General features: G+C 41.4%; 1 protein-coding gene across 2 annotated transcripts; it reads right to left on the reverse strand.

The window, feature by feature from the left end:
* Window positions 1-1,254: 1,254 nt before the first annotated feature.
* On the reverse strand, window positions 1,255-4,010 carry erich2 (glutamate-rich 2). 2 transcript variants are annotated; one of them, XM_010749746.3, is made up of 12 exons: window positions 3,837-4,010; window positions 3,514-3,556; window positions 3,356-3,398; window positions 3,209-3,245; window positions 3,088-3,124; window positions 2,955-2,994; window positions 2,531-2,567; window positions 2,349-2,443; window positions 2,107-2,237; window positions 1,855-1,912; window positions 1,688-1,759; window positions 1,255-1,604 (listed from the first exon to the last, which is right to left on the reverse strand). In XM_010749746.3, the coding sequence occupies exons 1-12, from the start codon at window positions 3,842-3,844 to the stop codon at window positions 1,390-1,392; spliced, it is 816 nt and encodes a 271-aa protein (XP_010748048.2). In that variant the 5' UTR covers window positions 3,845-4,010; the 3' UTR covers window positions 1,255-1,389. The 2 variants fall into 2 exon arrangements, with proteins under 2 accessions (XP_010748048.2, XP_010748047.2); XM_010749745.3 differs by having other exon boundaries at window positions 2,934-2,994.
* Window positions 4,011-22,631: the final 18,621 nt, after the last annotated feature.

The raw sequence follows: 22,631 nt of genomic DNA on the forward strand, positions 1-22,631 counted from the left end.
TGTGTCTCCAGGTGTGGGCGGGTGTCACAGGATGGAGGATGGAGACTTGAATGTGAAATGTATTCTGAGTGGGTAACAAAGAAATTGACCTTGGGATGACAAACGCAGTTGGTTTATGGGGGTTAGTAACAACACACACACACACAGAGTTCGCAGTTTCAGTGGACCTGTGGAAGCAGTGCAGAGTGTTTCTCTATCTCCTAACACTTACAAAAGCAGCAAGTGATGGAGAGAGCAGCATGCACCGTCTATGATCCATCCATCTATACAAGTACTGACTGTAATATTCACCTTCATGAGATGACAACACTGCATGCATCATAATTTTTGACCCGCACCCTTTTTATAACCTTGACATGGACAATAACACTGGGACATCACAGTGACTCCAGCCTGCCGGGCGTTGACTTAGTGTCCTCACTGTCATCCTCATGCCTGTGTCCTGGTCCACTGAATGGGCACAGACCAGCCATTATGTTCATTCACTCACTGCAAATTATAGAGCCTTTATCAGATGGCACTCATACTTTCTCCTCTCACAAGTCATGCGTAGAGACGCCTCATAAAGATAAGCTCTGCCATGTGATAATAACTCAAAATATACTGGCTGATAGCATTCCACTAGGATGGATTAGCTGTGTGTGTGTGTGAGAGAGAGAGTGTGTAACCTTGAAAGCGATGATACAGCATGCACAGTGTCACAGAAAAACACACGTAATTGACAGCTCAAAAGATTTGATGAAAATCATTTATAAAAAGCCCTTTGTGGTACTGTACTATTCAAATAAAAGGTGTTATTATTTGTGATAAATCACAATGTTTTTAGAAGAACTTTTGGCCCCAGCTGTGACCATCTGCTCTCTGTACAATTTCTGTGACTTTGTCACGTTAGATCTTTCATCGTTAAATCTAAACTGTAGTGTACATTTTAACCAAATTCCAAGAATATCAGCAAAAGAAAATGCAAATTAAAAATTAATGTGCATTTGAGAATATCAGGAGTTGGTTTCTTATGAACAGCCGGTGCTGCTAATTGTAAAACCATTACAGAAGAAGGCTGTGCAACAAGATGGTGGAGTCTCTAAATTTTTATAATTTCTTCTCCAGGTTCACAGATGATTGGATTTATATCAGCAGAAGTTTAGCTTCATATTTTAATGACCATGTATTCCCACAGTCATAAATCTCCAGGAAACAAAGGCATCGCTTTGTCTACAATAAATATTTTATTTTAAGGGGTAATATGAAAAAATACATATGTCAAAACATCTACAAAATGCACAAAGACTTTCTGTGCGAAGCAGCTTTGAGGATTAAAATAAACACAAGATGCTGTCAGCTGAGATCTCAGTTGACAGAATGAAACGCTGCTCGACCGGTGCAGTGGATTTATGGGTAAATGTGAGAAGGAGGACACGGCTTGTGTCTGTTCACCCGCTTTTCTTCTTCCTCATCATCATCTGATGCTGAAGAGGAGGAGCATGACGAAGAGGAGCAGCTTGAGCTCTGAGATGACTCCTCGTCACTACCAGAGTCGTCATCGTCGTCGTCATCATCATCGTCATCATCATCCTCTTCCTCACTGCTCTGCTCGGCCTCTTGCTCTAGTGGGAAAAAGCACAACACAAACTCATGCTGTTCTGGAACGTGTAAATGTTTGTGTATGCAAACAGGGGAGGACTCTCACCCTCCAACAGCTTCTTCTGGATCAGCGGGAGAAACTCAGAGGCTTCAGGGTTGTCTGGTTCATACATGAGAACTGGAGCGAGGAGAGAAGAAGCACCATTAGCTGACTATACCGGTGACTGATTTATTGACAGACAGACATACAGTTGATGGATGCAGGATACTTACTCATCTGACACAGTTTGCTGGCCAGCTGAAAGTTTCTGCCCATCACAGCTCCGAGGAACTGAAACAATACGTCCTCATTTCAATGTCAGCGTCTCCTATTTAAGAACAGTTTATCCAAACTCACCTGAAGTAAACTAGACTAAAAGTAAGTACAAAAAAATATTTTATAGGCCAGAACAACACATTAAAAGTTTCAGCCTTCTTCTCGGCAGCGTTAAGTGTGGATTCATCGATGATGATTGGTGACTTCACCTCAATTATCAGCTCCACTGGTGCCTTCAGCTCTTCCTTCTCAACATATTGCTCTTCAATCTGTTCTTCCTCCTCACTGACCTCCTGCGTGGGAAGAGGCTCAACTGCTGGGGGAGCATGCATTGTTCCTCCTGGGGACCGTTATCATCACCATATTACTGTCAGCAAAACTACTCACTCTCCAAGTTTCTTTTCTGTGCATTTCTTTCTTTGCATTTTGTGTTTGTTCTACGTCGACCTACCTGTTACCGCTGAGTCTGGGGGCTGTGCTTTGATCAAGTCTTTCATTTTCAGCCCATCATCAGGCACTGCAGTCTCTGCAGCTTGCTCTTTAACCCTGAAACCACATTTTTAAATGTAAAAATGCCGTTGACAATATTTTATTTGTTTGTGATCTCCTACTATGTGAATTCTGAGTACAGACCTTGGTGTTATGTTGATGGATTCTTTTGGAGAGCACTCTAGAGAAGAACAACATACAAGAAATGTAATTCAGCCAAGAAACACTTGGATGGATTTTCTCTGTATGACATAACAGATAGCAGAACAATGTCAATCATGCGTGAACAAGCGGAAACTGCCCTTTTAGATAATGATGTCAACAAAATATTAGACTTACTGTAACATTCTGGAGAAATGATTCAGCAAAGAGCAGCTCAAGATTATAAAGCACTAATGTCGAGAATAAGTGTAAATAAGTAAAAAGTTACACAATATGTCTGAGGGTTGCATTGCATTCTGGTCTTTGGAGGCTGTTTTCGACGGAGAAATAGTTATTTCTGTGTATGTGAAATGGCACTGATGAGGTTCGTTTTCCCTCCGCATACCGTCTGTATTCAGCATCTCACCACTTGGAAATCCAGACTTTTGTGTCTCCTTGCAAGGAACCTTAAGAAAGATAAGAAATTAAATTGATTAGTGAAACAAAATGTGTGCAGTGTTGTGTTTTTTTGTTCTCTGTGTGTGTGTCAAGGGACCCACCTGTACAGAAGGAGGCAGTGCTCGGGCAGGAGGACTCCTGATGGATGCAGAAAGGAGATAAAAGAATAAAAACACTGGATGATGATTGTGTGTATATTTGCTTCGATGGGACTTTTCTTACCGAGTTTTCTCAGTGACTGTCTTTTTCCCCATTTTGTCTGGAACATAATCAGAATATGAGTTTCCCTCGGGTGTAACTCGAGTCAGATCTTCTCATTTCTGGACGTGATGTTTTGTACATGGATGTGAAGTCTTGCCTGTTACTTACCACTGAGTTTGCGCTTCTCAGCAGACTGGACTTCAACTGCCAACTAGGTAGAGATGAAAATTATTATAATATTCACACACTGTTTATGTACGGTAACAATGCACAAGCATTAACGACGTGTGGCCTACTCGAGCAGGGGTAGCAGGTGTTTAGTTTACCTGTTTCTGTGAAGCAGCGGTGGACTTCCCCAAACTCTCCAACCTGAACATCAAATCACACGTGAGCTCATGTCGGACTTTGTGAATTAATTAGCATGAATTAGAAACTTGTAAAATGTTATGTTTTACGTGTCACTCTACACACAGCAGTGACCTTATATTGTACAGTATCCTTATTAGCATCGTTATTATCGTATTACGTGGTTCACTTGCCAGGCTACCGAGTTAGCAGGAAGCTACCGTTGCGTAATGAACCGTATTTTATTTAGTTAACTGTTTTATGAGCCAGCGTTAACGCAGCTACACAGCCAGCCGTTGCTCACCTGCTCATGGAGAAAGATAGACACTGACACTAATTTAGAAAACTGTTAAACTTTGCTCTAACTTTACTCTGACGCCGAATGACGTCGTCTCGTTTTATAGCTAGCTAACTAGCTCAGTTACTGTCAGTGGGACAGACGAGCCAACGCAGTTGTTACCATGGCAACGCAACAACCGAGTCGGTGCTGCCTTCAAGTGTTGCTGGGAAATCTACAATTATTATCTGATGTAGTATGGAGGTGTAGGTTTAGCCAATTATATTTTTTATTTTTATAACCTTTATTTAACCAGATAAAAACCTAACCCCATCCAGACCTCTTTCACAAGGGTGACCTGGCCAAGAGAGGCAGCAGCACACGAACAACAACAACAACAACAAGCAAGCAGCAAAAAAACAAACAAACACAAAATATTAAAATACTAAAGCGCGAGTAAATAGGCAATTAAAGATGATGACGTATTTCTGCTCTTTGTACGGGTTGTTCTACTTTTAATTAAATTAATTTAACGAGTGTCAAAACGTTCACACATGTATTTCCATCAGATAAAACATGGTGCATGTTACTATCCATAATTTTGCTGTTCCCTTCAGTTTGCAACAGTAATGCAATTTGTTTTGGCTGCTTTCATGAAATAAAAACCCCCACAAAATGTTACGTTTCCACTGTTTTAGCTCAGGAATAAAAGGTTTATTTCCCAGGCCACTCTTTCACAAAACATGTTTCTGTCCACCCTCCATGTCAGCCATATTTCATCCAATAAGTAGCTGTAACTGCTACATTAGCTGCGCATACATCGAAAGAGCTGCCCTCAGTCTTCAATCTGTGTGTGTATGTGTGTCTGAAGATGTGAGAATAGGGGTATTGTGTGTGTGTGTGTGTGTGTGTGTGTGTGTGTGTGTGTGTGTGTGTGTGTGTGTGTGTGTGTGTGTGTGTGTGTGTGTGTGGTTAATAGGTCCAGGTCTCCTCAGCACTTGGCTGCATTGCTTCATGGTTGTCTTATAATCTCAGGAAGACATAAAGTGTCAGACTGACAGCCTGAAGACTCAGACTAAATTAGCACATGACTGACAGGCTGGTTCATTTGCTGCCAGAGTTTGAAGCACTGTTTAGACAAAGGTGAACTAGAACTGTGCAGGCCTTCTCTTCACTTCCTACTGCCTGTCTATCTCTCTCTCTAACCCAGACTCACGACAGTTCATGAAACAGTCACGAAATTAAACTCTAATTTGTGCTCCCTGCAACGATTGGAATTTTGTTTTTCGTGCAGGACAACTTTAACACACACACACACACACACACACACACACACACACACGTCAATTAGGCAGTGCAGTGGAGTTGCTCGGACGGAGCTCCCCCTTGGGATCCGTGTCATGCACACTGAAGTGTGTTTTTGGTGAGTGTGTGTGCATGTGCATGCTTCTGTGCAAAGCGTATGTGTTTTCATGAGTGTAAAAAGTGTAGCTGGGGCAATCAGTCTCACCTAGAGTAAAGTCAGCACAAGCAGAAGGAAACACTAAAGAAACAGACGTGAACAAGGACAACATCCTCTTTAATGTGAGCTTAACAACACCTAATGTTACATGCACTGTCATCAAGACAAATTCCTGTATGTATATTTTAAAACAACAAAACTCTCACAGAATGCTTACTGTCCTATCTGGAGCTTACTGACCCCTGAAGTTTGACAATTTGTTGTGAACATGTTGCATTCATTAAACGTTGCTCGTGTAAATCTGTTCTGCTTTGTCCTGCCAAAACAAATGCCCATTAATTTCTTGCAGCATCCCAGATGCACAATTCTAAGAGGTCAGACAAATATACAAGACTCCTTCCATGCATGAAAGCAGAAATAAGTTTGGGCTTTAATGCTTGAACAAACCTACATTTTGAGCCAGATATTTTTTCCATTTAACACACAGACCGAGGTATAGTGGAGAAGATAAGCTCATATATGGAAGGTATTGTGCATTTTATGACTGAAGTATGAAACTTTCTTCAAAGATTCTATAAACTGAAGTTTATTATCGGACACGGAGGCATTTTAGACGATGCTGAGTCGATCAGTGTGTGTCTACCCTCCGGTGAGAGGCTTGGACGACCTGCAAAAATCCACTCATGATAAAGGCTGAGGGGTGCAATCATAAATGAGGAATTCCCACTAAGATTGGGTCATAAGCTCACTCTGATTACAGTATCTGCCCTTTGTACACACTGCCTGTCGCTGCTGCCAGTCAGATGGTTTAGTGTTCTTGGAACAGCTCAACTGGGGTTGATCATGACTCTGGTGGAGTGCCGAGAAAAAAACATGACTATCTAGAGGAAGTAAAAGTCGTTATCAAGTTTCTGAAGGTGAAACTTGAACATCTGGGTTGTTTTCATGGCGTGGGGTCAAGGTGTGTGTCCAGTTATCGCTCAGGCCTGGATCTTCTCTCCCTGTGTTGACTTCTACAGGCAGGTCTCCAGTGGCACAAGTGGCAGCGTCACCCCAGTCACCCTCGAAGCCTCTTGGTATCCAACTCTCCTCTCTCCTCCCAGAGGAAGCCAGGTGTTTATATATCCTACCCTGCTCTGTCTCTCTGTCTCCCAGGTGTAGTGGTATGGAGCACCTGGAGGTTCTGACGTCCTACTTTTTAAAACTTCTCCAAACTGTGTCCTTTGCATCATGAAACCAAACTATCTGACAACTCTTAGAGGTGGATCATTTGGCTCATGCATCTGTGTAAAATGCAGCTAGCTGTGAAAATAACCTAAATTGCTGGACACATTGACCATCTACACCTCCGGGGTTCCTCCAATGTTCCACCTGTCTGAGGGTCACTTTACCATCAGCTGGCTGTGGCAAACACATTTGTCGGGCATGGCTGCCGATGGACCACTCATGCTGACCACATTATGCATCTCATTGGTATGGGCCAGTGCTGAGGCAGATGGCAGCAAATAAGCATCTTTATGAGAACAAAAATGGCAAAGATATACATGATTATAATGCAGATTGATGGGGCAAATCCATGCCTCCATGTCTGAAATAAAGCTTGGGGTAAATAAATTATAAACTTTCATGCTTTTTGCTTCAATAATACCGTATGTCTTATTTTATACAAGGGGAAAGAAAACACCCAAATAATGGCAAATTCAAACCTAAAATTTCTCATGTTCTGGGCCAGAAATATCCATTTATAGCTTAATAGCTTCTGTAGCTTACAAACAGCAAACCTTTTAATTTTATTTCTATTTTTATTCTGAATGTTTTTATGGAAGGGTTTGTTCATATGAGTCTGATTTATAGAATATTTTATTCATAAAAACACGGAGATTAGCCAGGCTGTCTGAACATGAGCTCAGAGTACCAGGGGACTGTTAGTGTTTGTACCAAAAGTATTTTGGGCATGTTTTTTAGGCCTGCGGCACAGTGGAATGCTCATGGGGAGCCAGTGTCGTGCTAGAACTGGAGCTGGACAAGTGGGCAATGCAACCTCTATAGACATAATGACAGAGTTGAAGAGACAGAGGGCGGTGTTAACAGAGGAAGCTAAGAGAGAACATGAGAGAGGGACACAAGGGTAAATCTGGGACTGATTTTTAGTCGTTGGCAAGAGCTTAGTGAAACAAAAGTCTGTTTGCTGTTGGACTAGTAAGTAATATTAACTGGCTGCTATGTCTTGTGTTATTGTACTTGCTTGATGTCTGGCTGTTTGCAAAGTTTTGACTTGCTAGTTTTTCATCACAACAATCATAATCAAATATGATAACAATAATAACAAATGCATGTGAATAGCTGTCCTTATTAACGAAAAAAGAAAAAAAAACTGTCTAGAGTTTATTAATATTCCAAACAGTTGTATTGACTTGCCTTCATCTGAACCATGTTTTCAGTCCCAACCAGTCATGTAAGATATGATTTTACAGCAATTTACCAAATAAGTCTCTTGATGTCAAATGTCAAATACCACGATGGAACGTGAGCTGCAAAAGCTGCACTGACACTGTCACATTGTGTTGGAGACACCCCAACCTAACAGACAACAACAGACAGACGGAGAGAGCCACAAAACACACACACACACACATGCACACACAGCCCCAGCAGCCCATCAGGCACACACAGGCACACCTGCCATAGAAGGTTGATGGGAAAATATATTCCACACAGACGACATGATAACAGAATCATTTCACACTTCAGTGGTCCCCTGCATGTTCTCTTTGTGTGCATGTATGAGCTTGTGTGTGTGTGAGCACCAGCATGCACATCTATTAGTGTGCTCATGGGTTGTATGCACTGTATGTGCCTTGAGAGACTCTGCTCCTCACAAATTTCCATATGATGAGCCCTGAGGCCATCTTGACAGCAAAAGATAACGCAGACTGAGAAAAAGGGGACAGGAAGACACATCTCAGTCCTTCAGGACATTACAATGTGGAAATGTGAAGCATGTATTTCTGTGATGGAACGCCACTGAACATACGGTTCCCACTGTAGCATCATTAACAGGGATCAAAATTAACAAAACGAAGCTGTCATAATTCATCTGTGGTGCATGTGCATGGTGCGGCCCCTCTTCACCTTAAATTGTATGTATATGTGGCACATTGGTGCTCATGTTAGTCCGTCCTCGGGCTTACATGTTTACGGAGCATCTGTGCAGGTCTATCAGTGTGATGTGGTGTATGACCATCCATCCTCACGCCTCACAGCCTCTGGCAGGCTGAAGGCTAATAATAAATGCAAATTACAATCAGAGGAGCAGATCGGAGCTGGAGAGGATAATTGCTCCATTATGGTTGTGTCTCTGTGTGTGTGTGTGTATGAATGTGTGTATCTTGTATAACAGAGAGGGGGTTGAGGTTGAGGATAGGGTGGGGGATGCCAGGTGCTTACATCACAAACAGACTGCATAATGGGACAAGTGAGGTGTTAAAAGTATTGATTTATCTGTCGGACAAACTTTCTACTTTTCCAGTGTGAGGGCCAAGTAAGGTTAATTAAAGTGTGTGTGATGTAACCGAGAGTCACACATCAAAATAGAGAAAGAAAGAACTGAATTACAAGCTGATCATGAATGCCACTGTCAGTGTTTGGGAACTGTGTGAATTCAATGTCATTCACACAGAGGCCTTTCACAGTGACATTTCATTTTAATTATTAGCATCATCATTATTAGCGTCATCAAAAAAGCATCTGGTATTTTCTTCACACACATACACACACTGCATTAACAGACAATCCAAAAACTCATTCAACACGTACTGTAGCACCATCTCACACCATGAAAAATACTTTACAGGGAAGTAATATAATATTTCTGACATAGCATAAAGAACCATGAGAGAAACCACTAAACCAGCACTATGCAAAAGTATCAAAAATCTGCCTGGACTCAGCTTTTTTGCATATTGTGGATGAAGATGAACCAAGATTATGTGCACTCTGGATAAGGGATGAAGGGATGAGGGTGGAAGAACGATTGGTAGGTGGTTGGAGGGGAAAGGCTGAGAGGAAAAATTAGGGTTGTAGATGGCTGGAGGAGTTTGGAGATGGACGGTCGGCTGATGGTGGGAAGACAGGGGTGAAGCAGGAAGGAGTTAAGACTGGTGGAGCGTGGTGTTTGTTCCTGAACTTAGTTATAAAACTTAATTTAATTAAAACTATCTGAACATGAACTAAAGTGTGAAAACAAAACCTTGTGTGAGATTGAGATTGATGTCTTATGGATCATCACCTTGTCACCTTTCTGTCTGCTTTCCTTCTTTCAATTTACATTATTATCAGTTTATTGCATTAGCTCTATTAATTCACTCACTTGTTGTGTCCTCGTAACATGAGCCAAGGGGGTTAACTGCTAATATTTGTATCATTATATATGCTTTGCTTTTAATGTGAAATCTATTTAAGAGGGTGACTCCAGCCTCTGGGCACTTTATTATGTGCGTGTGTTTGTGTGTGTGTCATCATCATAATCATCATCATCTTTGACTTCGTAAGCACTCTTTCACTTACTCTTTCCGTTCCTCTGCCGCACAGCTCACTGATGAAGCCGGCCCATCTGTCTCTCCTTCAGCCCATTCATCATTTCCTCACTCATCAACTCTGTATTTCTTCATTTTCTTTCCTCACTCCATCTCTGTCTCTGCCTCACTTATCGCTTCTTTTTTGTTCCACCTCTTCCTCTCCGTTCCATCCATCTGCCTCCCACTTTTAACTATCCGGTCTTTTCCTTGCTTCATTTTCTGCCTGTGTCATTTCTACTGGCTGTCCATCCATAGAGGAAGATATCACCATGAAAGATCGGTGTCTGACAGAAGTGATGGGGTCCTACATGAACACATTATCATCAAAAGAAAAACAAAAAAAAAACGATTATTTCACATGTGACATGTTGTGTTCGTGTGAGCGGTTGCGCCTGTAACCACATCCAACAGTGATGTCACAGTGCACTGACACAACCTGGAGTACATTTCTACATCACTGCAGCAAGGTGAGAAATTAAACCACTGGAGGCAAGCAAAAACAAGAATTTCACGGGGGTGTTAAAGCCACATGGTCGAACAGATTTTAAATCATTTTGATGCTACACTGATGTGTGATCAGGTGAACTGTGTCCCTGTCATTCACACTTTGTGTCCCGTATACCTGTTCTCACACTGAGTCACACACCACCAACTATTTCACTCATTTTGGTGAAAATGCATCTATTTATTTTTTATGGAGAAAATAATTTCTGGTTTCCCCTCTGATGTCCTGCTCTGCCTCAACTCTTGGTGATTTGCAGATTTTCCTGATGGACAGTAACGTAAACTGCTCAAACTACTTTGTGTGTTTTGGACCTCTGGGTCCAAAAGATAGACCCAAATGATGAACTCAAAGACTGTGTAGAGCTGCAGAATCATTTGGTATTTGGTCATTGGTGTGTCACTATGAATGAACCATTTCACATTCCACATTTCATCCATTGAGAAGTACAGCTTCAAATAAAAAATATTCTAAGACTTGAAACCACATATGCTTTAACGTGTTTACATTTCGTCTTCAGAATGCCATCACTCACACGTCCCTGAAGACTGATAGGTGAGTCCGCGAGGTAGCACCTGCAGAGAGAACACATTCCCCATCCTTTCTGTCCTCCATCCATGACGCAGTTGAACGATGAGGTCATTTGAGTGACAGCTGAGGCGGCCATTTGAAACAGCGTGAAGGAGACAGAGAGGCCTGAGCAGCGGCAACAGCTCAGCTGCATCTCCTGGTGTGTCATGTGGTGGTGGTGGTAGGGGGGGGTTTATAAAGATTTATTCCTCAGGCGCTCCAGCAGCACTGGCATGATTATGATACCATAACACAAGGTGCCATAAAGAAAATGCTGTCAGCTAAATGAAGAGCAGAGCGCTAAAATGTGCTCGCCATTATGTGATCAATCACACCTGTCAAGCTCGTAGCCCTCGATCAAGAAAGCTGTCACTGTCAGCTGTTGCCTGCTTCTCCCTCGTCTCGGGCTTTCTTTCATTTTTGTGTGTTTTCTGGTCTTCTGTATGTGTGTGAGTGTGTTTATGGGTCATTTCGCCTCTTTTCCCAGGCGAGTCTCCCACCAACAATACCTCATGTGAGCACTGATAAGAGGTGAGGAATTACCAAACATGTTGGCCACATGCTGGCTGAGATCACACACACAGGGCCCCCCTCTAATATTTCACAGGGAGGAAGAAAGGGATGCATACATCATTCTGACAGAGCCAGAATGGAGAGAGACATCCCTCTGTTATCTCCACACACACACACAGTGTCAGAGATTTATAGTACAAGGCTTTAATGGTGCCCTCACACACCTCTCTCTCTCTCTCTTTCTGTATACCTCTCTCTTCTCTCGCACAGGCACACAAACACACATCAATCCATCATTCAGCTTCCTCTTCCTGTTTTCCTCCTCTTTTCCATCTTTTCTCTATCCGCTGTCCATCTCACATCTCCCTCTGTTTTCCATTTTCTCCCTCCTCCTCCTCCTCCTCCTCCTCCCACGTCTCTCCCAAGACAGCTCCCAGTGTCTCTTCCTTCACTCATTTAATTGAAAGTACAGTAAAAAAACAAAGATGTCAAAGTCTGCTTCAGTTCACAGGGGAGAGATGAGATTTCCATCATCCCAGGGATGAAGAGGAGTCGAGATGCTGTCAGGTGAAGAAGAGGGAAACGCTGTAATACCACTGTGTTTTTATAAATAGCTTAATGTTCCCAATAAACACCATGCTGACAGCCATACATGACTCTCTAATAGGCAGTGGTTAAACCTTAAACACAGACCATTTACCCCTGTGATTTATAGAGCATGGCTTGCAGCCACTCGGCAAAGCTAACCTCCTGTTTATCCCCCGTAAAAATCCTTGGTGTGTTGATCCTGTCATGCATGTACTGTCTCAGGTTTGTAGGTACACCACAGATATTGTTATCAATTATGTTGCAGTTTAACGAGGAGTGAGACCACAAGTGAAGTTCACTTTAAAGGGATGGAGTGGACATTTTTAAGTAGGGTTGTATAACACTTATGCATAGTCAGTGTGTACCTACAGTAGACGGCAGTCAGCATGTCCCCGGTTTTGAGAGGCAGACAGGGATCCTGGTACATAAGCAGAGCTACTGTATGGAGTGCTGTGTACAAGGTCAGCAAAAAAAATATATTTTAACCACGTAAAAAAAATAAGATCCATTTAAATGCATGCTATATTTAGAAAATGTTCACCGCTTTATCACTAACTGTAAAACTTCCAACTGGACTGCACACTGTATAACGCAGCAGATCAGCGATTTAGATCAGAAATGTGCAAGATTAGACAGAAATCAAACTTTCTAAAACTTTTCTAGAAGATTTAAAAAATGGTGCGCGCTTGTGTTGTTCCAAACAGCTGATCTGTGCCGTAATACAGTGAGCAGTTGGACTTTGGCATAGGAATAAGGAATTTCTCCAGTTAGTGGCAAAGAAAAGACTGTCTGACTTCAAAGTAAAGCAGTGAACATATAGAGTACACTTGCTGACCCTCTTCACAGCAGTGCATAGCTCTGCATATGAGGTGAAATTCCTGTCTGCTTCTCCAAACTGACTGCCGACTATTGTATGTAATAGTAATATGCTGACTGTGCTTAAGTACTGTTACAGGAATTTTAAAGAAAAACCCTTAAATAAGGAGGATTGGATTCAAAACATCAAAGGTTGAGTTGAATTTATTGTTCTTGTACAAGAAGAGCGTTTCACAGTGCAACACACTAAAGGGGTTACAGAGAAAAAGGCTCCCTGAGGAGCTCTGACAGTTGGTTCTTATACATTTTCCTAAAGATGGGCTGTCTCAACCCCTGTAAATTGTTAACAGACAATTTGCATATATGGCATCTAAACTGTTTCCTTCAACATATCCCCTAATGAGTAGCCAGCATATCACCAATCTAGATGTCACCTCTCTGACCTGCCCCTGTTCTGGAATCCCTCTATTCATACATTCACCTGAACTTTACCTTCCCCTGCCAGTCTCAGTAAAACAGCAATAAAGGGAAGTGTCCTCAAGACATGTAATAAATAGGAATAAACATTGTATAAGTTAAAACATCTAAATAGCTGTGTAACCCTGATTTTTATGACAAGTACCTCATATAAGACCAAATACTTCCAACTATCCCTTTAAGATACTTTGGAAGCGATTCCATCACTTCTACAGGGTAAAACAGAAGAGGATCTCCAAATAGACAACTCTTATCTAATGAGTTCACCATAACAACTTTGTAAGGTGGTAATATGTCACTGTTGTGTTAACAGCCTTAACCAATGAATTGTCCAAAGTGGCAAAAAGCAGTTAATCTTTTAGTACAATGTTAAGAACCTGTATGTCAATATTTTAATTATTAAATTATGCTTTTAATTATGATACACTCAAGATAAACATTTTACTTCACTACGTAGATATAGATTTATATAACATTTTATACAAAGAGATGAATAATTTAACATATTAAAAAACATTATTTGCATAGTTTAAACAACCATAGTAAATACATATAATAATAATATAATAATATAATATAATATAAATAATATAATAAAATTTTAAAAATTAAAAATAAATATAACAATATAATATAATATAAATAATATAATATAATAATAAACAGTGGACTGGAATTGTTGTGCAGGGCCCTGAAGTGACATTTTGGATTTCCATTTTTCTACTTTCTAATTTTGATATTGTTGAAAAACATTGTGATGAATAAATTACTGTAAACTTGTGTAAACGTGTGTGTGTGTGTGTGTGTGTGTGTGTGTGTGTGTGTGTGTGTATTGGTAGATGCACCCTGGTGTATTATGAGTATAACTGAGTCCATCGCCCAGTGCTGCATGCTGCTAAAATGACTGGAGAGGAACAATCATTTCCTCTTGACTGTCTTTTACAGGGTTTATGTAAGAGTGAGTATGACCCCAACATCTCCACATAGGAATTGTATCATCTGAACCCGAGTGCTCCCTCTCTCTTCTCATACCTGTACATCTTTCATCAGTGATGGAGATTATTGCAAGGTCACTGGAGACGACATCTCTCTCTCTTTCTCTCTTTTCTGTCCCTGTCTCTTCATTCGTCCACAATAAAGTCATAAAACATCAGTACGAGCTCTGTGTTCTGTCTAATAACTGGTACTAATGATCCCAGTCGTGTGTGTGTGTGTGTGTGTGTCTGGTATATGTGTGAGTGTGTGTATCTGATATCAATTGAGTGCAAAGATCATAATCGATCATCCAATTCTGCTTTCCATTTTTCACCTGAACATCAGCTTTTGTATGCAGGAGAAGTTTGCACTCTCCTACAATCGCACACACACACACACACTCACAGCAACACACACTTTACCCTCTCACGTAAACACACACACCCTCTCGCCCTTCAATACAACCCTATAATTTGCCAGATGCAGCGAATGGCTGGTTACTATGGCAACTACAGCGAGGAGAGTTTTTCAACTCAATTTTGGCAATAGGGCTGCACACACACACACACACACATCAGGGCTCACGCATACATACACGCAGGCATCATGTGATCATGGCTGAGGCGCTGAGTGGACGAATGAATCAAAAAACCAGCTCAGCATCTACAGCCAATGGATGTTGACTTTAGATGTCGATGACAGCAATGATTGGTCATGTTGAATCATCTCATAATGAAGTGAAGGGTGCTGATTTCCATGTGCAGGTGGACCTGAATATAAAGACACACACACACATACACACATGTGTGTGGATGAAGAAAGCAGAAGAGCAGGCTGGTAGAAGCTGAACTGACACTAACACTCTTAGACAAGCTCAGTGACTCACTGTGTACTAAAGCACACACTCACACACTAACGCTCTAATACAGTTAGCGGATGTAAATACAGACTGATTTACAGAGAGTTAAGAGTTTATAATGAATTTTCTGAAATGCCACTCTCTGATGTTTTATGTTGTAATCACAGCTGTGCCATTTAAACGACACAACCTTTAAAATCCTAAATGAAACACTAGCTGCCATTTCTAAAATAAACCCCAAGTCATCAGCTCCACCAAAAAATGGGTTAGTGCTGAGCCAATGAAAGCAAGGCAGGGGATTATCTTCACACACACACACACACACACACACACACACACACACACACACACACACACACACACACACACACACACACACAGTGCAGCATCTGGTTGGGGCTGATAAGAGGAATTTGCCTCCCTTAAAGGAAATCAAGCAAAAGGAAAACACGACGGAAGGAGGTGGAGGAGGATGATGAGGAGCAGTGGGTGGGTGGGTGACAGCTGAAAGTTGGAGCGTGCACGTGTGTGGCGTCCCCCGTCATCACCTACGTTAACAGTGGGTCAAACATGTTTCTTTTAAAGACACACAAGTGTACCTGTGTGTGTGTGTGTGTGTGTGTGTGTGTGTGTGTGTGTGTGTGTGTGTGTGTGTGTGTGTGTGTGTGTGTGTGTGTGATCCAAGCTGCTGCCTCAGGGTGCCTCTGACTTTTACAGGCAGGTTTAGGGAAATGGCAGCTAATCAATAAACAGATGTAGACACACACACACACACACACACACACACACACACACACACACACACACACACACACACACACACACACACACACACACACACATTGCTGCATCTTACAGCTGATCAGCTTATTGAGGAGCTGCAATCATGCACACTGACCTGAGAAGAGGAAAAATGTCTTATTTTGAAAGGCCTGAGTAAGGAAATGTACAGATAATGGTGTTTAAGTAGGAACCAAAATAACTTAGTCAGAGCTCTGGATTTCATTTTGGGTGAGCATCAACATCTAGAACTGAGACATTTTTCATTGTGTGTGAAAACAAAACAGAACAGCTCCGGGTTCGTCCTTGATTTGCCCTTCATAAGACATGGCAGCGGCTCAAATCTCGTGCTTCCCATACATGTTTTTATCCGAATCATGTGTGGGTTTCTTACGTATGTCTGACGACTGCCAACCCGGCGACGTCAGCTGACAGAAAGCCCTTCCTCTCTGCCTCCCCTTGTCAAGCTATGCAAATTTAGATTTAAGCTCTGAGTCTGCCTCTGCAGGGGTGTAAAGCTCTGGCCAATCAGGAGCAAAACTCTGTGGCAGGAATTTACATAAATCTGCATGGCTAATGTACTGTGCAAATTGAAGGAGTGACACTGTGACTTCACCTTTTCTCAGCGATAATATAATACAACAACTGACCTTAACCTAAAAACGTAATCACCTGCTAAATCCATTCATTTGCCTTCCAGTCGGACTAAGGGGAAAACAAACTGCATTTGTTTGTGTAATTGCCCATGAGCAAAGAAAGATGGAGGGAGAAAGAAAGTGTGTGTGAGAGGAAAACTAGTGAATAAACAGAGGAGATGGATGAGTCTATTAAAGCAGCGGTTAATCCAGGCTATTAGGAAGCAGAGTGAAGGAGTGTGGGATAGAGAGGATACATACGTTGGGTTAATGGCTCTAAATACAGACCCACACTGAGAAGAGGAGTGTTACAGATTATTATAAATGTACCCAGGGGTGTCGCTTGGAATTATGGGCCTTGTGCACTGAAAATGACTCCTCCTACTGTCTTCATATAACAACTCACACACACATTTAATTGAAAATTGCATCAATCAGCTGTTCTAATACTTTCACAGCTAGTTTCCCATTTACAATTTGTCTCGAGAGGATCGTCTTGGTTTGGTCTGTGGTGGAAAATACGGGCAAATATTGCAGCGTTTGCTGTATCCTGTTTTTGACAAGATTATATTTCAGACATGTCGAGTCACTTTAAAACAGAACGACTGGTTTTGACTTTTCAGTTTCTTTGCGTCAACACCGGAATGTTAAAACCACAGACTTCCTTGTGCCTTCAGAGCATTTTATTTCCTCTGCAAAAACGTCCACATATTTTATCATAAACACAAACAGGAAAGTATTTTTAATACCTATACTTAATATATAGACGATTTTGTTGGTTATTGTTTTTCTTGTGAGGTTTATTGAGAGTTTCTAGTTGACTCATAGACTGTTTAGAAATGTCTCCTGTGTCTCTGGGCTTTTGTGTGCACAGTGATCCTAAAAGTGAAATGTTTTATTTGTGGTCAGTTGTTAGCTGTTTTCACAGGCATCTTGTCCTTTAATAGAGGGACTAAAATTATTCATTAGAAATATAAATGTAATAAGTACAATGGTGAGTTTTTGTTTCGGGGACCTGAGTAAAGTAAAACTTATTTTCACACGTATAATCACATAGTGCATCCCGATCAAGGTCAGAGACTGTAGAAAAACCTGAACATATGTGTATATGTGTTGCAAGTTGGACTGTGATAGGCTTATAACTAGTTGTGATGTCATGAAATGATCCTGGTACATACACTCAAATCAAAGGTGAGCAACGAGCACAGACTCAGCAGTTCAATGTCCAAACAGCCTTTTAGTGTCAAACTGACCTCAGGAAGGTCAAACATCCAAGTGAAGTGACAATGAGTAAAAAAAGATATGAGAGGAGGGGGGCCACCCCATGTGTGAAGGCTCAGTCCTTGCTGCAGATGTCTAGGGTTCGAATCCGACCTGTGGCTCTTTCCTGCATGTCATTCCCCATCTCTCTGTCCCCGCATTCCTGTCACTCTTCAGCTGTCTCTATCAGAAATAAAGCTTGAAAAGGCCAAAAAATAATCTTAATAAATCTCTTATACTATACTATACTCCTAAACTCAGCATGTTGTTTCACACACTATCAAGTGCTTTACTAATGCGCATGTCAGCAGAGCTGACATCTCAAATCCAGTCCACAGACTCAAACTGCTACTCCTACTCCCCTGACTCTTTGTTAAAGTCAGTCAAGGTAAGTAAGTCAGTTTACTGGCTATTAGCTGATGGTTAAGGCCAATGTCCTTGGCAAGTTGAGCATTTATCTGAGTTTTTAACAATTTCTCCAACGTGACCACTTTTAGAGGATTTTCTATCACTGAACAACCTTCAACCTTCAGCCTTGATAAAGATCCTGCTGAATGGGCAGTAACCCTGAGGAGGATGAGTGCTTAGTGGACAATCAGGAAGCTCAAACCAAGGTAATCGAACACAAAAAACACATACAGACACACACATATGTTTGCAGGTGTTCAGGTATAAAGGATATCTTGCAGCAGAAGAGATTAACAGGTGGAGTATCAGTGAGCCATGGGGATTTGTGGTGACGTCTTATGAGAACCCCTTCTATGGTGTGAGAATAAAAATTCAAAGCAGGGATTTATTGGAATGAATGTGGCTGTAAAAATATAGGTCTGGAAAATCACTGTTAATTTTGCGTCACTGTGGAGGGTTTTGTGTAACGGAGGTTCACCTCTCGCATCTAGTCTGGATGCAGATTGGAGGAGCACTGCTCACGTCCGGCCAATCAGAATGCAGCATGTCGTATTCATTGTCGTAGTGATGAGTCCACGCTCTCCTCTCAGAGCTGGAGGGTGTGAGGAGCAGAGTGAGAGGAGAGGGGGCATGGTAAACAAGTAGGACAGACCCTCACACACACACACACACTAACCATAGTGGACAAGCCTTCACTTCCCATTAAGTTCAGTGCTGCCCTGAGGATGGTGTAAAAATACTTCAGAGAGGGACCATAACAACACCAGTGTGTGTGTGTGTGTGTGTGTGTGTGTGTGTGTCTGTCTGTCTGTCTGTTATCAGTGTACGTTAGTGTACTCTTACCTTGAACTGATTATCCTCTACAAATAATTATTTTAATTGTGGGAACATAATTACTTTAATGTTGATGGTTCCAATTTAATGCTGTATAAAAATAGGCATGGGCCTACTAATTTATACGAGGAATTAAAAATACAGCCACTAAAACTGGGATAAAACTATTATCAATATGATTGGTGGGAAGCTTATGAAAGCACGATTTAGTCATGTAACACTTGTATCAGTAATTACTGGATGCAATCAGGATTTCCGGCCATCTTTGAGTCATCACGTGTGTGTATTTCCTGGAGGAAAAAGAGGTATAGTAACAAAAGAAGAGGTGGTGGTTTCCTTTATATGGGACATGTGTGGGTGTTTAAACCCTTCAGCATGAAAAGGCAGCTCGTGCTATAACACCTCCCCCTTGACTTCCATAAGCCCTCACTATCTGCCTGTAGTCCTGCCTCATGAACTGAACAGAATAGTTTCAAATTTGGGGAAATTTTGGCTTATTCACTTTCATGCTGAACGCTAAGATGATTGACACCACTCGTGTACAGTAAATATTAAGCAACAGCCAGCATCTGTGAGGTTAGCTTAGCTTAGCACAAAGACTGGAAACAGGGGGAAACAGCTAGCCTGCCTCTGTCCGGAGGTAACAAAATTAACTGTTTAACATCATTCCTCCACTCCTTTATTTAATCTGTACAAAACAACAAGTTTTACTAAACTAAACTAAGCTAAACGACTCCTGGCTTTTACTTAATATTTAATGGACAGAGTTGAGAGTTGTAAGCAATCAAGATAAAACATATTAACTAGAAAAATTGAGTGTGCCCTGACTGACTCTGGCCCAGTCGCCCCCATACATTAATACTGACACTGCTCAGCAAATTCAGTACTAGAAAATTCCCGTAGAAATTTTGAGCGTGACGAGTGGGCTGTTGCCAGGGGTCTTCAAAAAGCACACCTCAAATAGTAATTTTTACCTTGTTTATTTAGACACAGGAGCAGCTAGCGCTTACGCGCTAGCAATTAACATTAGCATGTTAACATTAGCATGTATTTAATTCTTAGTGACTAATGCTAATTAACATTAGCATGTTAGCCTTAACATGTTAACATTAGCATGTATTTAGTTCTTAGTGGCTAATGTTAATTAACATTAGCATGTTAGCCTTAACATGTTAACATTAGCATGTATTTAGTTCTTAGTGGCTAATGCTAATTAACATTAGCATGTTAACGTTAATGCGCTGATGCGCTAGCAATTAACATTAGCATGTATTTAATTCCTAGTGGCTAATGTTAATTAGCACTAATTTAAGCATTGGTCGCTAATGTTAGCAAATAACATGTCTTTACTCTGCTGTCTGTGTCAATGCTGGCCTCCTTTTATAATTGTTTCAGTATGGATGTAAAGCTCTACGCTGATGACACTGTTGTTTACACACATGAACAAGTATTTGTAGTACTGTAGTACTGTAGTATTTATAGTATAGCTAAAGCAAGACTTATACTTATGTGACATGTTTCAAAACAGAATCACAAAATACTTCGTAAAGAAAACAAAAGTTATTGTGGAAAAAAATAATCAGTAATAATAAGTACCTATAATTTAGACTTATGTGAAAAATGAACAGATGAGTTAAAAAATGTCTTTGTATTGATGTTGTTAATAATGTCTGCACATTCTGATCCTTTTCCACATGTCCTATTATGTTGTATTATGTTACAAGTAGGTGTCAGGCTGGAGAAACTGTCATTAAACTGTCACCTTTACAGAATCAATCAAATTGAATTATAAAAACAAATTTTTGACATGAGTGTGAGGTAATAAAGTGCGATCAGAGCAGACTGCAGGAGGTTGAACACATCTTGTGTTATTTCAGCTTCTCAGCTCTGAGTTCAGGATTTGAGCTGTTTCTCTCACAGATGAATAACACAGAATAAAGCTGAGACAGTGAGTACTGAGCAATGAAAAGAAACTGAAGTTCCCTTTACCAGACTTGATGATTGTAACTGTCATTGTGTTATTAATGTGGGAAAAAAAAGCAGGAAAGGAAGTGTTTATGAGTCCTAATAACCACTGAGAACAGATTCATATCTGCAGCTGTACACTCTCACCAACCCCGTTTCCTCTCTGTAGTTCTTTTCTTCTCTTGCTGTCTGTAGGCCTTTTTTACATTGAGCCCTCCACCAACACAAAGTGGAACTGAACCCAGAGACCAACAATTAGCATTAGCATGTTAGCATTAACATGTTAGCATTACCTTGTATTTAATTCTTAGTGGTTTTTAACCATGCTGCTAAAAACCTGGGTGTCGTACTTGATGATCGTCTTTCTCTCTCTGAGCACATTTCCTCCGTAGCGAGGTCATCTCGCTATGCATTGTACAATATTAGAAAAATCAGACCGTACCTGACCCAATATACCGCTCAGCTCCTGATACAGGCTACAGTCAGCTCCCGCCTCGATTATTGCAACTCGCTCTTGGCTGGCCTACCTGCTTGCGCGATCAAACCTTTGCAAATGGTCCAGAATGCCGCAGCGCGACTGGTTTTCAATCAACCTAAAAGGTCACATGTCACCCCACTCTTCAGCGACCTGCACTGGCTACCTGTAGCTGCCAGAATTAAACACAAAGCTCTAACGCTAGCCTACAAAACCATCTCAGGATCTGCCCCTGCCTATCTCAGCATCTTACTAAAGGCTCACGTCCCGACCAGGGCACTACGCTCCGCTCATACAAACCGTCTAGTTGTACCCTCGCCTCTCGCAAAGCGAGGTCACTCTAAACTCTTCTCTATGGTCGTCCCCAAATGGTGGAATGACCTACCAACGGCTACAAGAACAGCAACATCCCTTTCGACCTTTAAAAAACTTGTAAAAACCTTTCTGTTTCGAGAATGCTTCCCTGCCTAACAAAACTAACAAAACTAACAACTACTCTGTGCTCCTTTACACCTTTCTCAGCTTATGTCCTCCTCTGTAAGTCGCTTTGGATAAAAGCGTCTGCTAAATGCAATGTAATGTAATGTAATGTAATGTAATTAAGATTAGCATGTTAACATTAGTATGTTAGCATTAGCATGTTAAAATTAGCATGTTAGCGCTGATGCGCTGACGCACTACCAATTAGCATTAACATGTTGGCATTAGCATGTTAGCATTACCATGTTAACATTATCATGTTAGCGCTGATGCGCCACCAATTACCGTTAGCATGTTGGCATTAGCATGTTACCATTAGCATGTTAGCATTAGCATGTAACGTGCTAGCTGCTCTGCTGTCTCTGTCTGTCACTTTAGACAGACAAGTTCAAATTAAGAGCCAATAACTGCTAAAATGGCCGCTGCTCGGCTTCTGCCTGCTGGCTTCTGCCTGCCAGCCCCTCCCCCCTTTCCTCCTTCAGGAAGACTTGAGGTTGCCAAGCAACCAGGACCAACTCTAATCAGCAGAGCAGTCACTGCACCTGTTAGAGTGTCAATGCTGACAGAGACAGAGAGAAAATGCCTGAGACCACCCTTCGAAGAGTAAAGATTTCTGGCCAAACCGTATTTCCAATCATTGAACCTA

The sequence above is a fragment of the Larimichthys crocea genome, chromosome X (genome assembly GCF_000972845.2).
Source record: "Larimichthys crocea isolate SSNF chromosome X, L_crocea_2.0, whole genome shotgun sequence".
NCBI classification, from domain to species: domain Eukaryota; kingdom Metazoa; phylum Chordata; class Actinopteri; family Sciaenidae; genus Larimichthys; species Larimichthys crocea.

Coding starts and splice junctions, on each gene's coding strand:
- erich2 (XM_010749745.3), bottom strand. Junction 2,444..2,530: donor TCCATCAACATAACACCAAG/GTCTGTACTCAG, acceptor ATGTGGTTTCAG/GGTTAAAGAGCAAGCTGCAG. Junction 1,605..1,687: donor CCAGAAGAAGCTGTTGGAGG/GTGAGAGTCCTC, acceptor TTTTCCCACTAG/AGCAAGAGGCCGAGCAGAGC.